Raw genomic sequence first — 15769 nt, forward strand, 5'->3', positions numbered from 1 at the left:
CCCTGAGCCTTCTCGCTGGAGCGCACTTGCTCTTAATTCAATTAGCTGGCCCTGAACCCTCCCCAGGGAGCCTGGAGCGGAAACTGACAAATTCTGTTTAACAAAGACATTTGTCCCCCGCCCCGCCGGCCTTGGGCTCTGCCTGCCTGTATCCCGCTCATTAGGTATCTAACAAAGTGCGTCCCAAGAAATCTGCTTCCAATCGCTAGTAATTCAGGAGGCCTGATGCAATTTACTCCCTGATAAGGGTGTCTCGCCCGCTGGCAAGCACCATAATGAGCCCTGTGCAGCAGCTCCCCGATCAGTCACTGCTTTGTCATTTCCTGTGGCCCCAGTTGTAGGTTCTTATCTCTTCAGCTGAAGGCGAGGCTCAGAAAACGGGCCCCTCCAAGAGGGCTTGCTGCCTCCCATGCATATCACAAGCCTCATTACGGCATCCCGCATGGTCTTGCAGCTGCGGTGGGGTTTGAAGCTCTGAGTCTGTCTGCCAGCAAAGAAGGGCCTGAGTGTTAATCCTCATTGGGGCCATAATTTATTCTCCAGAAAATGGTATCAGAAGGTTAATCTAAAAGCAAGTTGGGGGTCAGGGGAGGGGAGCCAATGATAAGGATATTTAAAAATTCTGGCAAGGATTTTAGTATTAAATAGAGCCCTAGCTATAGCTGACTGGAGAGTCTGTGGGCTCGCTCTTGTTAGCTTGAAACCTGGTCTTTTTGCATTTAATCTTTTCCCTTGGTCTCTCATTTACATCTAGAGAGACTTTGTGCAACATATAGGTCAGATCACATCCTACTGCTGGCCAAAGACCTTCCTTAGCTTTGAACCACTTTATGGCGAAGTCTAAACTCTATATCTTGGCATCTAGGCCCTCCACAATGTAAGCCCCATCTAACTCTCCAGTCTCGCTTCCCACAACAGCCTCCATATGTCCCATGTGCTTCAGATACTGTCATGCCTCCATGGCTTTGCACTTGTGATTCTCTGCCTGAAACATCTTTGCTTTGCCAATTTCCAAGCCACTCTTTGAGGCAGAGTTCAAACCATTCTTCTCTGTGACTCTTCCTCTGACCTTTGTATGCAATGCACTTCAACCAGAACCCTTAGCAACATGGGTGATAATGATCTGTCAGGGTCCTTTACTCCTTGGCACAGATTAGGGATCTAAAAAATGGCTAAGGGGGGAGCCTGGGTGGCTCAGTCAGTTAAGTGTCTCACTTTGACTCAGGTCATGATCTCACGGTTCATGAGATCAAGCCCTGTGTTAGGCTCTCTGAAGTCAGTGCTCTCTGGACCCAGTGTTTTAGGTCCTCTGTCTCCTTCTCTCTCTGCCACTATCCCCTCTCTCAAAAATAAACACTAAGAGGCAAAAATAAAAATACAAATAAAAAATGGTTAATGAATTCATGCCTGAATGGCCTTGGGTGGACTGGGGTGCATCTGGTTTGGCCGAAGAGAGGTCTAGGCTATGGTAGTCTGGCTTTGAGATGGGGAGAAATCCAAGAGCAGCCCCCACTCTCTGAGTGGTTTGGTCCGGAAGTTTTGCTCTCTCTCTCTCTCTCTATTCTCCCCTCCCCCCTTTTCAATACACCAATTGTGCACTGGGCTCATGGGAGAGCAGAGCAGGCCAGAGGAGGGCCCAAATGTCCATCTTCCTTAGCCATCCCTATATCCAGACTCAATACATTCCATCTCTGGCTGAGGGTCAAAGGCTCACATTCTCAAAGCTACAGAGTCCTGTGGTTGGTGAGGCATTTGGTATGAGCCTGCAGTATGGCTCTTGGTCCAGCCCTGCCCACTCACAGGCCAGGAAGCAGGTCCTCAGTTTCTCCACCTCCTCCACAGCCCCAGCTCAAGGCAGGATGTAGTGGGGACTTCAGCAAATCTGGCCTCTAGAGAGATGATTGTCTGTCTCTTCTCCATTTCTTCATTCCCTGAAAAATTGCTGTGAAACCAAATGTGGGGCTGGTGATGTTTATCTTCAGCACTTGACAAGGCCTCCTGATGTCCTTATGTATGTGAATCTGGTGGAGCAGCTGTCATGAAGGGCGGGCGCCGAGTGATGAATTAGCAAGGCTCCATTGTTCCCCTCCCCCAGGAGCCCTGTCCTCATCTCTGATGAGTTCAGCATGTTTGTCAGCAACTACACTGGGCTGGGCACTTACACAGGCTCCTTCATTCAATTGTCACTATATTCCTGGCTGGTAGGGATCATGACTCCCTTCTATGGATGAGGAAGGTGGAACTCAGGGTGAAAGGTCAAGTGAAAGATCCAGGATTCAAACCCAGATCTAAGGATGTACACTCTTTGGGTAGGGGAACTGGGATAGAAGGAAAGACAGGCAGGGGTGTTGGGAAGTTGTGGGAGGGGAAAGGGTCTTTTTCTCTGGATCCATCATCATCCATGTGGTAGCATTTTCAGAGCTGAGGACTTAGGGGTGGGGACAGAACCAACCCTCCAGAGGATGGAACCAGCCGAGGAGGCTCCTGTGTCATCCTAAACACTGGGCCTTCCAGGCAGCTGCGTTTGGTGAGGAAATGGATGTAGGTTTGTATTGGGGCTTCTCAGAGGACCAGATCAGGGCTTTCATATGTGGCCTTCAAAGAAATTTATAAAAATTCATCAAAAGCCGTGTGATTTTGCCTGTCCTCTGGGCTCCCCTCCACATTTGTCAAACAGCCCTTTGTCCCCACGTTGGTCTGGCCTCCAGAGAGCTTTGTAACTGATTTGAATGAAAACACCAGGGCAGTCCATGCATGGCATTGAAGACCTGCCTGCCTCTCCCTGTGAGAACAGCAAAGGGGGAGGGTCAGACAGGACTGTGGGAGCCGCCTCTTCCCTCAGTGGGTGGCAGCAGGCGCCACCTCCTTCTCTCCACAAAGGCACTCACCCTGTGCTAACATCCAAGGAAACCTGTGGGTTTCAAGTCCTCCCAGCATCTCTCAGGGCTGTGGGCTAAGAAGGAGGCAGCCACCCATGTGAGGGGCCCCATTTTTGCCTGGTGCCCTGGTGCTCTGCCTGGGTAAGACTCTGGATTCCATATTCCAGCTCAAGAGGGCACACGGTTGCCAAACACTCAAACCTTGCAGGAGGCACATTTCCATGCAAGGAGGCAGGGACTGACACAATAAGCACCTATCGTGTGCATGCTGGGCTCCAATCCGCACGGGTCAACCTAGGAGACCTGGTCAGGTGTGGGCCTCACTTCAAAGAGGTTGCCTGCAAGCTGGAGGGCACCAAAACTGCTGTGGGATCTTGAAACCAGTTCATTAAAAGAGGCAGACTGTTTAGCCTGGAGAAGCACAGATTCCTGAGGGACCAGATCACACTCTTCAAAGAGAAGAGGCCAACATCAGAGGGGGAATGGAGGAGAGCAAAGGGTTATTCATATATGTGTATGTGGAGTAGCCACGGGCTCCTGGATTCTTAGAGCCGAATGGACCTCCAAGGCCAACCCCCACCGAATGTGCAATAAAGGGAAGTCTGCTGTGTATATGCAGGTGTACATTCTTTTTTAGTTTTTGTGAACCTATGTGTAGTTATTCATGTACTATACACACAACTCCAGCTTAAAGCAGATCACTGTAAGCAGCAGGTGCCTGTAGAGAAGTCCCATCAGAGGGAAAAAGCTTAACCCATCACCAACAGAACCACTTCAAACACAATATCCCAAACCAGGAGACCACTCCATCTTGCCATTTACAGAAACTGCAGGGTTTTTGTCAGCTGGTCTGCCAGCCGGCATGCTAAATGGCTGACCATGCGCCAGTGTCCCCAGAACCGGTACAGGAGGCTGGCCAGGGCTTCACTGCAGCTCCAAGTGGCGGAGCCAGGAGCCTGGGCAAAGAGAGAGGGTAGGCTCAATGTGGGGCGATCAGTTCTATCTGTTGCGGCCACTGAGCCATGGGGCAGGGTGCTTCTGGTGGTAGTGAGCTTCCTGTCATGGCAGAGCACGAGTAAGACCACCTGTGGTGGATGTTGTCAAGGAGAATCCTGTCCAGGGGGTGCGACTGAGAGACACCTCTGTGGTCTCTGCCTATCTGGAAATTCCACAATGTTCTTGTTCCCCAGAACGCTGAGAAGGGGTGATGTGGAAGCAGTGGGTGTGGGGAGATGGTGTTCACCAAAACCTCAATTAACCCGGATGACCGGTCTCATGAGAAAGAGGCTTGTGAGAGAGAGGATGCATCCTCAGGAGGGAGGTACCCAGATAAGGCATGCATATTCACTTCTCCCGAAGCATCGCTTTTCAGTAGCACATCTGATCATGTGCCCCTCAGATGGAATTGTTAGCCACAAGGATGAGGGGCCCCAAGAGGCCCATTATCCCAAGCCCCCCTGCATCTGAGTGTCCACAGGACTCTAAGATCCCAGGCTTCAGGCAGTGGCTTGTGGAGCTTTGAGCTGTGTTTGATTTCAATGGGGGAAGAAGCAATGTTTCTGGTCCCACAGGCTAGAATGCAAATGTGAAGGCCAGGTTACCTCCCACCGTGGATTTGCAGACACCGTCTCAGGTGGAACAATAAGACGGAAGGAATTCAGAACCTGTCAAGTGTTTGCTATTACATCACCTCGCTGGGTTTCATCAGGCCCCTTAAGAGGAGGTGATGTCTGCTCATGAACTGACTGGCTCATTGTCTGGTCCACACTCCCTGTCCTCTAAAAATGCAAGCTTTATGAGGACAGGGCCTTTTTCTCATTGTCCTCTGTGTAAGATCGCTAAAACCAGGACAGTATCTGCTACATAGCAGGTGTCCAATAAACATTTGCAGTTGCACGGAGGACAATGGGGCAAGAAGAGTGAAGGTGATGGTGAGTGATGGAGTTGGGGATGGGCCCTCTGGACTTGGCTGCAATGCCATCCACCTGTTCATCAATTCTCAACATCCTCCCATTACCCCTTAGGGAGAAGGATGCCAAAAGGGCTCATGGCTCTCTAGCAGAGAGCCATGTTCAAGCCTGATGAGGGAGAATTCAAGGCAGATGGGCTCCATGGCTGCCGGCCCCTCCCTCTCCGCATTGCAATCCACAAGGGCAGCCTAAATTCTAGGCTTCGTCAAATACATGCGGAATAAAAGTATGAATGAATGGTTGCAAGAACCTTATGCCGGGTCCACTACATGAGCAGTCAACCCCCAAATTTGGAGTTCAAGATTCTAGAATCAAAGTGAGTCAGTTATTGGCCAATTCACAGATAGTTTCACCAAGAAACAGTTTAGCCACAAAGAGATTTAGCTTCTTTGTATGCCAATGTGGGTGTGAAAAACGTCTGTGTGTCAAGTTGCATGTGTGTGTGAGCATGTATATATGCATTAAATGTGTGCACCTTTGCAAAGCAGTGTGTGTGTGCATGTTTGTGCATATGTGTTCTCTGCATGCGGGTATTTGAATGTGATGGTGGGAGAGAGTGTGCACGTGTGCAACTGTGTGTGTGAACACTTGGCCGCAGAATCTGAATTTCCTCTCGTACTATTTTCCTGGTACACACCCAATCTCGATCCCTTTCTTTTCCTTTCTTCTCAGAAATCCATTACTGAAAGGTTTTCTACCCGCCTCCAGGGGGAGGGGGGCTGGGGGAAGGGGAAGCTAAAATCACAAGGCCCAGATCAAAACACTCAGCAGCTAAATGAATTCGGCAGCATTTTCCCGCATGACTTGGAGGGATAATTTAGTGAGGCCGCCAGCTGGAAGGAAAGGGATTAATTCTGCACTTAGCACAGCTCCAGTGAATTATTCATTACTGAGACCTTTGTGCCTAGCCCCTGGGCAACTGGGGAAGTGTCCCGTCCACCTGCCTGTTGCCTGCCTGGGTCCCCCAGTGGCCTGACCAGGGGCACTTGATGCTCCTTTCTGTCCTCTGGACACAGGTGCCCAGTAAAGGGACAGGAGGCAGGGCGAGGTGAGGAGGGGACAGGCAGTGGCCACTGACAGACTCTAGACCCCGAGAAGAGGCCGCGGAGTGTTGAGCTCCCATCTGGGAAATCTGTGACATTTTCTTTAAGGACCCTTCTTCTTTCCTGGGGTCTTTCACTGCTTCTGTGTCTTCCCCTCTCAGTACCTTCCTGGTCCTACATGTGGTTTGGTGTTGGTGTTGGTGAGGGCTGTCTGGCTGTATCTAACAAACTCTCTTTCACCAGGAATTAGAGGAATTAGAAGACAATGCAGAACATTCCAGAAGGGGAAGTGCTAATGGGAGGTCCCAGGTACTCACCAGAGGTCTTGCAGGGACACAATTGCAGGTGGCTGCATTCCCAGACTATACCTCTTACCCCTCACCATGGAATTCCTGTGTTCTCCATGCATAAGACACAGGGCCAAGTATTACCCCAGTGCTTCTGGCTATTTTTCCTGGTATGGGACGCTGGAAGGAGTGGGCTGACCCAGACATCAGCTCCTGCCAGTATTTCCTGGGTTCATGGTCCTGAACTGCCCATATCCCGGCTTCGTGCCTGTCCCAGCACTACCGACTAAAAAGTGGAAGAATTCCAGGAGGTGCCTGGCCGGTGCACTGGGGCCAGATGACCAGGGTCCAACCTGGACTCTGAGTCCAGGGAGAGCTGACTAGAGGAAGAGATCCCATCCATCAGGCAGGGCTCAGCCAGTGGTATCTTTCCACTTGGATCAACCCAGCTGTGGCAGGCAGGATTCCAAAAACGGGCCCTCAAGATTCCACACCCTAATCCCCAGGACCCATGTCTATGATGAGCTATGACCCCTGTGATTATGTTACATGGCACAGTTGACCTTAAGATGGGGACATTATCAGAGTGGGCCTGCCCTAATCACATGAGCCCCTTTAAAAGCAGAGGGTTTTCTCTGGCTGCTGACAAAGGAGAAAGCCAGAGAGTTTAGAAGTGTAAGGGGGATTTGACATGCCTGCTGGCTTAAAGATGGAGGGGCCCATTGTGAGAAGGAATGCAGGTGGCCTTCAGCAGCGGAGAGGCCCCTTGGGATATAGCCAGCAAGGAAACAGGGACTTTGGTCCTACAACGGCAGGGAACTGGATTCTGATGACCACCTAAATGAGCTCGGAAGCACATTCTTCCCCAGAGCTTCCAGAACGGAATGTGACCTCGCCAACGTCTTGATTTCAGCCATGCTGTATCAGATTGCCTACCCACAGAAATGTGAGCTCATAAATGGGTGCTGTTTTAAGGTGCTAGTTTGTTCCGCAGCAACAGCAGCCGAAATCCTACTTCACCCTGGTAGAACCTTGATCCCAATGAGCGCAGCTTGGCTTGGGCTGGGTTAGAGACTGACTCCCAGATCTGGGTGGCCCTCTGCTTTCAATTCTTTTCTTCCTAATCTCAGCTTTCTATCTTGTTTTCCAGAGCCTCAAATCCCCCTCAGATATTTCTACCCAAAGCAGCTGTCTCCTCCTCCCAGAAGCCCCTGGCCCCAGCCCCCGAACAAGGCCAGCAATTGTGAAGGAGGTTGGAACCCACTGTGGGGCTCCAGGAGCTGGCATACGGCTGCCAGGCCCTGACCTTCCCATGCGCTGCAGCCTTACCTCAGAGGAAAGCAGCTGGAAGGAGATATCCACTGTGGGGGCCTCACCATTTATGGTTTTCAGCTTGGTGTCCTAGGGGAGGAGAGGGGAGCAGTCAGCCCATGCTGGCCAAGACAGCTTCTGCCTCTGCTCTGCCCAGTGCTCTGGACTGCCCAAGAAGGTGCCTGCTAGGGGCTCTGCCCGGGGCCTGAGAGGGAGGTGGGAGCTGGTCCCTGCCTCCGCTCACCCTCACTGCCTCAAACCTCGCTTCCCAACTCCACTGTAGACCCGACTGGCACTTCCAGACCTGTTTCCTGGCAGAGTAGGGAAACTCCCATTTATTGGGGTCTATTATGTCAGAATGGCCAGAAGTATTTCAGGGGAAAAGGTGGCATAGAAATAAACAATGATGTAATCGTGTATTAGTTCTTAATGAGACTGTATTCTGTTCTAAATACTTTCTAAATACTTTTGCTTCAAAAAATCTCACAGCCACCCTAGGAGAAAAATTCTATTACTATGAACCCATTTTACAGATAAGGAAACTGAGGCACCGGAACTTTAATTTTCCCATGGTGATGTAATCTGTTAAGGGGTGGAATTGGAATTTGGATCCAGACAGTCAGGCTCTAGAGCCTGGGCCCTTGGCTCTTTTGTCATACAGAGAGATCCTATATGGGCATGTTGTTCCCATTTTAGAGATGGGCACTTTGAGGTTCAGAAAGGCTAAGACACTTGCCCCAGGTTGCACAGTGAGAACTAGGGCAAGTCAGTATTTAAACCCAGGCTGGTTAAAGGATTGAGCTCTTGCCACCATCCCATGGGGGCTCCCTGTACTTCTGCTCGTGTTGCTGGGGCAGGAGCTCAGGGGAGCTCAGGGGAGCTCCTTACACATGACAGTGGTTGGCTTCCCTGGTAGGGGCCCTGGTGGAAGCTGCTGGAGAAGCCAGATTCACTTGTGCTAGTGTGGCAAGGTGGAGCAGGGTGCAGAGGGGTGGGAGCAGGCCACCCATCACGAGCTCCGTCCAGGGTTGGGGACTCACAGTGATGGGGAGCCTCTCCACATGCAGCCCATTCAGACCTTTCCCTGTCAGCATCTTGCGGTACAAACGGTTCTTTAGCGGCAACACGGAGATGCCCAGGGGCTTGCTGAGGGTCCACGGCTCACTGCCTTTCACTGTAGAGGGAGGACCAGCTGGGACTCCCACCAGAGCCCCCACCCCAGGCTCCTCGGATCCCAGCATCTAAGGCCCCACCAGGCGCCCGATCTGTTGGTACCCGACATCTAGTTCTCCCATCCCTCACTGCCAGCCTCTTTCCTGTCTCCTGGCCTTGCCCTGCACAAGGATCCTCCTCCTCTGCTCTTTAGGGCTTCCTGAGTTCCAGGCCAAACTCCAAACGTATTCTGGGTTTTGGGGTGTGTACATGGATCTCCCTTGTCTCTGCCCTTGGGGGCTTTACTCTCTGAAGGTGGAACTCAGGCTTGGATCACCTGGTCTCTGAATTGTTTCTCCTGTAGTCTGTGAGCCCTGGGGGATCCCTCCCTCCTCGCTGACAGGTACATGGGGAGGGGACAGGGGTTCAATAAAAATGCATGGATCTAATACAGGAATAGGACCCATGTATCCTGGCCCGTGCCATGGAACAAGGACAAGGAAGGCTGCCATGTGCTCCTCTACCTGTCTGCATGCACTAGGAACTGGGTCCCCTTAACCCACCCCTGCAGGGGCCAGAGGCAGGTGGTCTGAGCACCCCTTCATCATATGTCCTGATGCACGGCTGCCCTGGCCTGGCAAGCGCACTCACTGGAAGTCGAGGGGTAGAACTCCAGCACCAGGGCTGTGTCTTCCGAGAAGTTGGTGGCTCCGTCTCGGTCTTGGAAGAGGAAGGACTGATTCCATGAGGGCAGCTCTGGGGGTCCCCCAGGCTTGGACAGCTGAAAGGAGGCAGTGGGAGTGGGTGGTGAGCCCACAGCTTCTCCCAAATGAAGGATGTCCAGATATATCCATCTATGTGTGTCTATATATGTCACAAACGTTTGTCCCAATTACCAAAGCAGCATACGTGTAAGGCATGAATTTTGGAAAATACAGAAGAATAAAAAGATTAAAAAGAAAAATGCTAAATTCCTACACACTAAAGACAACTATCCTAAGCCTGTGCATTTCTTTCTAGTTTTTTTTCTGAAGCCTATTTTGTATATAATTGTCATCCTAACATCTTATGTTTTTCATTCACCATGAAAACCTGAGCATATCCAGAGTCACAGGTAACCCTGTAATCCACGATTTTCATAGCTGCAGGACATTTTCTCATGTCCAAGCACCCTGGCTTCTCCCTTCCCATGTTTTCCTAGACTATCACTGCATTGAATATTCTTTGACATGTATCTCTGTATCTCAAATTGTCTCCTGAGTACCCAAAATGGAGACCCTGAGTTAAAGGATGTGCCGTTTAAGGCATTTGACTGATCGCTGGTAAACTATTTTCCTGAAAAGTCGCACTACTATTCACACCCAGGGCTGTGGTGGTATCAGAGATGCCAAATTAGACATGACCTCTACCCTTGTCACCAGTCCCTCTCTGCCCCAAACAGGTTCCCCAGGCCTTTGCAGACGCTACGGCAGGTCTGCAGATGCCTGAGCCTTGGTGTGTCTGCAGGGCATGCCAACGGGCATCTGGGGGACTTGATAGCATACTAAGTCCGCAGCTGAAGCACACACGAGTACTATTTAAACAATGAGACAAGACAGCATTGACTATGGCCGCAGAATAAGGGGCTAGATGAGAGATTCCTGAAGGTGGTCAGCAGAGTTGTCTTGCGGGACGAAGGACCAGAGGAAGGCTCTGAAGTAAAATATGGCAGGATGAAGGGAAGGAGGAGGGGCTTCCGGCTGGGAAAACAGCCCAAGAAAAAGGTCCGGGTGGCAGCAAGCGTGGCAAGGGTGGAGGACACCTGGAATGAGGAGGGACTCCAGGTAGAGGAGTCCTGGCATCCGCAAAGGCTGGAAAATGGGGAATGGGGAATGGAACATAGGGGCATCAGCCTGGAACACCCAGCAGGCAGCCCTGCATGGTCCCAACACAGGGAGGGGCTGGGGTCATTGGTGCGGACCCCCGGCAGGCTGCCTTGCCTCTGTCCCCAGCCAGGGGCTGTCAGCAACAGTGGCGGCTGCTCCCACCTCCTGCTCCCCTGCGGGAATCAGTCAGTGCTCAGAAAGGTCAGCACAAACGCACCGCTGGCTCCGGGAGTTATTGATGCAGGATCTTGAAATATCAGTGTGGGTCCACTCCCCCCGTGGTGGCAGGGCTCTGATGCCTGTCACACTAATGTGCCTGCTCTGGTTCTTTGAGGCCCGGCCTGAGGCTCAGCTGTGTCTGCCTTGGCCCCTGCCCCTGGAGACATGAGCTGCAGTCTCTTTGGGGCTAGGGGTCCTGAACACAGGGGCAGTGACTGGGGTGATGGGAGTGTTCCTGAGAACAGGCTCTGGAGGGAGCTTGGGGACAGCCACTTGGCCCTGGGGCCAGGCTAGAGAAGCTGCTTTCAGGCTCTGTGGGGCTTGGGAGTCGTCTTTCAGGATTGATCCCCAAACCATGCCCATCCCAGAGCCACCCTGTTCTCTTGAGTGCCAGAGGGCCTTCCCCATAGTCTGGATCATCTGCCAGGCCCTGGGACACTCAAGAAGGACCTGTGACTCAGTCCCCTGCTGCCTCCATCCCTTGCTTCCCACCCGGCGGTGGGGGGTGGGGAAGAGGGGTATTTAATGGATGCTAGCTGTCCTCTCTGGGGCCTACTAATGTGTCTAAATGGAACCTACTAAGCAAGAAATAGTGTCTGACTGCTCAGTAAGGACAGTTCTTTCCCTGAATGGTTTCCCAGGATGAGTCCTCCAGGAAAGATCCCTTCAGACCCACAACTGGGGAGACAGGGTCCAGCTTCTCCTGTGTATGAACGGAGTGAGGGGGAGGGGCAAGGAATCAAGGATTAATCACATTCACAGTCTGATGCCAAGGCCCTGGTGAAGGTGTCAGTGGCATGCGTGTGTGTGTGCATGCACATGCACGTATGGAGTGGGCAGGGCATGGGGTGGGGAAGCCATTGACCACAGATGCTAATGGGAAAGGCCATGGCAGGCTGTGGAATTAAGGGATGTGATTAACCCTCGGCTGTAATCTTCAGCAAAGCCATTAACCCCTTGCCACTGAGGCAGACCTGCCTTCCCTAGGGACAGAGCCTTCATTACATGGGCCCATGGGCCCTCCTTCCATTCCCCCTGGGCCCACCACATCCACACCCACACCTGCCACTGTCTGCTCTGCCCATTCCAGAAAGAGTAGCTGACAGTGGCTGATGCTGGAGGGCCTCAAGGGAGCCAGGACGCCTTAGCTCTGGGCGCAGGTCTGCCTCAACCTTGCTGCAAGACCTCCGGAAGTCCCTTCCCCTCACTGGAACCGAGCTGTCACTGTCCACTGGGAACTGTCTTATGATCGATGCCTTGGAAGACTGTTGTGAAGCCTGAAGGAGATAATGGATACTTTGATATCGAGGTGAAAGTTCAGTTGAACTCAGCAAATGCTGACTGGGGGCTCCTGCATGCTCTATACCTCAGGGGTGCTCAGGGCCTACAGGCGACCTAGAGTCAGACCCTGTCCGCTCTGGAGTTCACTGTCTTCCTAGGTGATAGGACACACACACACACACACACACACACACTCCTATGATCTATGCAGAGGCCTAAGCAAGTTGTGAGTTCTGGAAGCTGGGATGCCAGAGGAGAAAGTGATGACTTCTGAACGGGGTAAAGGAGGATCTGAGGGAGGAAGGCCATTCTAGGCTGAGCGCAGCAGAGTTGGGAGGCCAGAGAGGACAGCACGAACATGAAGAGCTGGGCATCCAGAGTGACTACAGAAAGCCTGTGCGGGTTGGAACAGTGAAACAGGAGGCTGTAGGGGACGAGGCCTTGTGTACCTGGTGGCCAGCGAGGGCTTTGTCCTGTCAGTGAAGGAGTCAGGGATCCAGGGGAAGAGCCTCGATCTGGGGGAGGCATTGCCCTGGCTGCTTCTCACACGCTGAATGAGATGGGCCCAAGTGGAGGCTGCTGCGGTGGGTCACGCCAAGAGAAGACGCAGCCAGCACTAGGGCAAGGTCTGCGGGTTGGAAAGGGGCCCCATGAGAGCTTGGGTACCGACTGGCCATGGGAGCTGAGACAGGAGGAGATGACAGGAGCAGCCTGCTGGCCAATGGCCCTACCCCAAAGGTGCGGGGTGCAGGGGAGGAGTAATTCCTAAGTCCCACCCTATTTCGTGTCCCTCCGGTAGAGTCAGGTCAGCCCTACGGGCCCACCTATCTCTTCACTCACCAGTTTTGCCGTCATCACCAGGCTCCGAGAGGGGTGAAGCAGACTCTAAGAGCCGCCTACCCCTCAACCATTCCCCTTCCTCCCTCCTAGCCAACAGAAACTGCTTTGGTCCAGGCTGCCACCCTGCACCTCACTTGTGCACTTCTGCTACAGCAAGGCGATGATGCCACACCCCTCCTCAGTGATTGGCTGTGAGAGAAGTGCATGTGACCCAATTCTGGCCAATGAGACGAGAAAGGAGGTCTGCGGAGGGGCTGCGGGTGGGAGGTTTCCAACGCTACTTAAAAGCCACAGGTGAGGAGGAGAGGAGGCTCCTTCTTTCTCCGGTCTTGGTCATGTCTGGGGTACCCCGAATATTTTGCCTCCATGAGCTGTTAGCCACCTGAAGATGGCAATCCAGGGATGGTGGAAAGCTCCTGAGTCCTGAGGACATTGCTAGGATGGTGCATCAACCAATTCTGGCAGCATCCTACATGGGGACCCCTTGACAATTGTAACAATAAATATCCTTAGAGCTTAAGTCCATGAGGTTTCTGTTACTTGTAGCCAAATGTAACAAGGGCAATGGCCAGGCTGGCCTCAGGAGGCACTGGACACTAGGAGGGGCAGCTCTGAAAGGGATGGGGTCCACTGAGCTTCCTTCCACCCTGGGCTTGGGCGCCGTGCACAGGTTACTCCTTTAATCTCTCCTAACAGCCCAGTAAAGGTAGGAATCTGGAATTGGAGAAATTGAGCTCATGCAGCTGGTAAGTCACAGAGTGGGGTGGGGGTGGGGGTCGAACTCAGGTGTGCCAGGCTCTCAAATCTCTGCCCATGGTGCTTTGGCTTGGTGGGCAGCTGGTGGGAAGTCACAGCAACTGAAGATGTCAGAGAGGCAGGTCCTAGAAATTACCTGGTCCAACCACCACCTCTCAACTCAGAAAGGGGCTGCGGCAGGGGTGTGTGTAAGCTGCTGACTGGTGCCCCTTTGAGGTAGGGCTCTGCCCACCCCCACCTAGTACCACAGAGGCCTGTCCCTGTCCTCTCACTGCTGGTACGTGGGCACCTCTGTGAGTTCTCAACCTGACCCAACTACCATGTTGCCTAGTGAACAAGTGTCCTGCCATTACTGGAACCCTGGCCTTGAGTCCCACACATGCATGGGGCACAGGAGGCAAGTCTTTGGAGCTAGGGGCACCTCCCCCCCCCACAAAGATTCATTAGCAAAGGCAGCCAGAGAGGGTCCAGGGATGGGAGGGGGCTCCCTCATTAAAGCAGCCAGTGCTTCCTGCCCCTTGGGACCGCCTGCTGATTGGTTCATAATTTTCTGGGCAAATGCAGGGCCATGTGTGAGATGACTCTGGGGAAATCAGGCCGAGGATTGGTTTGGGTTTGAAGCCTCTGTCCCCAGGGTCCCCCTTCATCCCACCCCTCCCTGATACCATCACTCTTGCCTGTGTCTGAGCCTTCAAATGTCCTTGCCTTTAAATGAAGGCTGAGGCTCCAAAGGGGTGCCTCATTCTGTATTTGCCCTGCCAGACATGAACTATGGTGGGCAGACAACAGGAAGGACTTCCCAGGTCTACGGCCATACCACCCTGAACGCGCCTGATCTCGTATGATCTCGGAAGCTAAGCAGGGTCGGGCCTGGTTAGTACTTGGATGGGAGGAAGGACTTCCCAGGCACCCCGGTCTTCTTCAAGGCCCAGGAATGTGGGGATCACCATGTGGGGCAAGCTCCCGCTGAAGTAGAGACTATGGGAAGAGACTGAACTGGCCATTGCCTGGAGCCCAGCCGCAGTCTGCACATCCCTCCCCAAAATATTCAAATACACTACCCTCCTCTCCAGACATGATGTGCTTCATGCCCTGTGTGTCCCATCCCTATTCTCGCACTCTTATTCTCTATTGCCCTGCACCAACCCTCCCCTATTGAAAACTCAAGAGCCTTGTGTCTGGATACCCACTCGAATCACCCAGGCTTCATATCCCTATGGCCTCCAATTAAAAAAAATTTTTTTTATTGTGGTGAAATATACACAAATAAACCGTCCCATTTGAACCATTTTTAGGTGTACAGTTCAGTGGCATTAAGTAAATTCACAGTGTTGCATAACCATCACTGCTATCTATTTCCAGAACTTTCTCATCATCCCAAATAGAAACTCTGTACCTATTGAACAATAATACTCTATTGTTCCCCCTGGCAACCACCATTCTACTTTCTGTTTCTATGAATTTGCCTACTCTAGGAACCTCATATAAGTGGCATCAGATAATATTTGTCCGTTTGTGTCTTCTCTGATTTTTACAGCTCTGACAGTCCCTCCTGTTTGTTATTAGATTACATATTATCTTGTGTTGATGTTTGACCTTTTCCTATGTGTAATGCCTATCTTCTGCAGACCAAGAGTGCCCCGAGGGCAGCTCCTCCCCAGCACAGACAGGCATGGCTCTGGGTACATGGCTGGGTTCAATAAACTCCTTAATAGTCAAGGGAATCGCTGACTGAAGGAATGAATGAATGGACACGTGGGTGAAACACTAGAGGTCTGAGCCAGTGACAGGGTGTGTGGGGGAAGGAGCCATACCTGAGGACACCCGTTCTGGCTGACCCGAGGAACATCCAAGTGCAGAAGAGACGGGATTGGGAAGGGGAGTGGGGTGATGGGCAGCCCCACGAAGGCTGGGTCCTGCTTCATTTGATTGACCCTGGGGAGGCAAGGAGACAGGGGTCAGCCCATGAGTGCTACAGATGCCCAGTACTCTTGACTATCTGCCCAAGCCTGGAAGCCATGGGGTCCCGCTTGGACGGACTCTGGACTGATGTGAAAGAGGAGCAGGGTGCAGTGGCTTGGACACCAGGACAGGGGATGGATGGTCCTCCTGATTGCTGGCCCAAGCATTGGGAAAGCTCATCTTGGTCAGGAGATAGGCTGCAAC

The 15769-nt window shown here is 52.4% G+C and overlaps 1 protein-coding gene across 1 annotated transcript in view; it reads right to left on the reverse strand.

Annotated features, from left to right (window-relative positions):
• LOC116737744 (coiled-coil domain-containing protein 33-like) overlaps positions 1-15769 on the reverse strand; it is a 73368-nt gene that overhangs the window by 10679 nt on the left and 46920 nt on the right. The window contains exons 8-13 of the mRNA XM_032593503.1: positions 15418-15538; positions 9294-9423; positions 8531-8664; positions 7509-7580; positions 3702-3835; positions 433-484 (exon numbers count right to left, since the gene is read on the reverse strand). Of these exons, the coding sequence (XP_032449394.1) occupies positions 433-484; positions 3702-3835; positions 7509-7580; positions 8531-8664; positions 9294-9423; positions 15418-15538 (643 nt within the window). The remainder of the gene's footprint in view (positions 1-432; positions 485-3701; positions 3836-7508; positions 7581-8530; positions 8665-9293; positions 9424-15417; positions 15539-15769) is intronic.

Source organism: Lynx canadensis, chromosome B3, assembly GCF_007474595.2.
Source record: "Lynx canadensis isolate LIC74 chromosome B3, mLynCan4.pri.v2, whole genome shotgun sequence".
In the NCBI taxonomy this organism is placed as follows: domain Eukaryota; kingdom Metazoa; phylum Chordata; class Mammalia; order Carnivora; family Felidae; genus Lynx; species Lynx canadensis.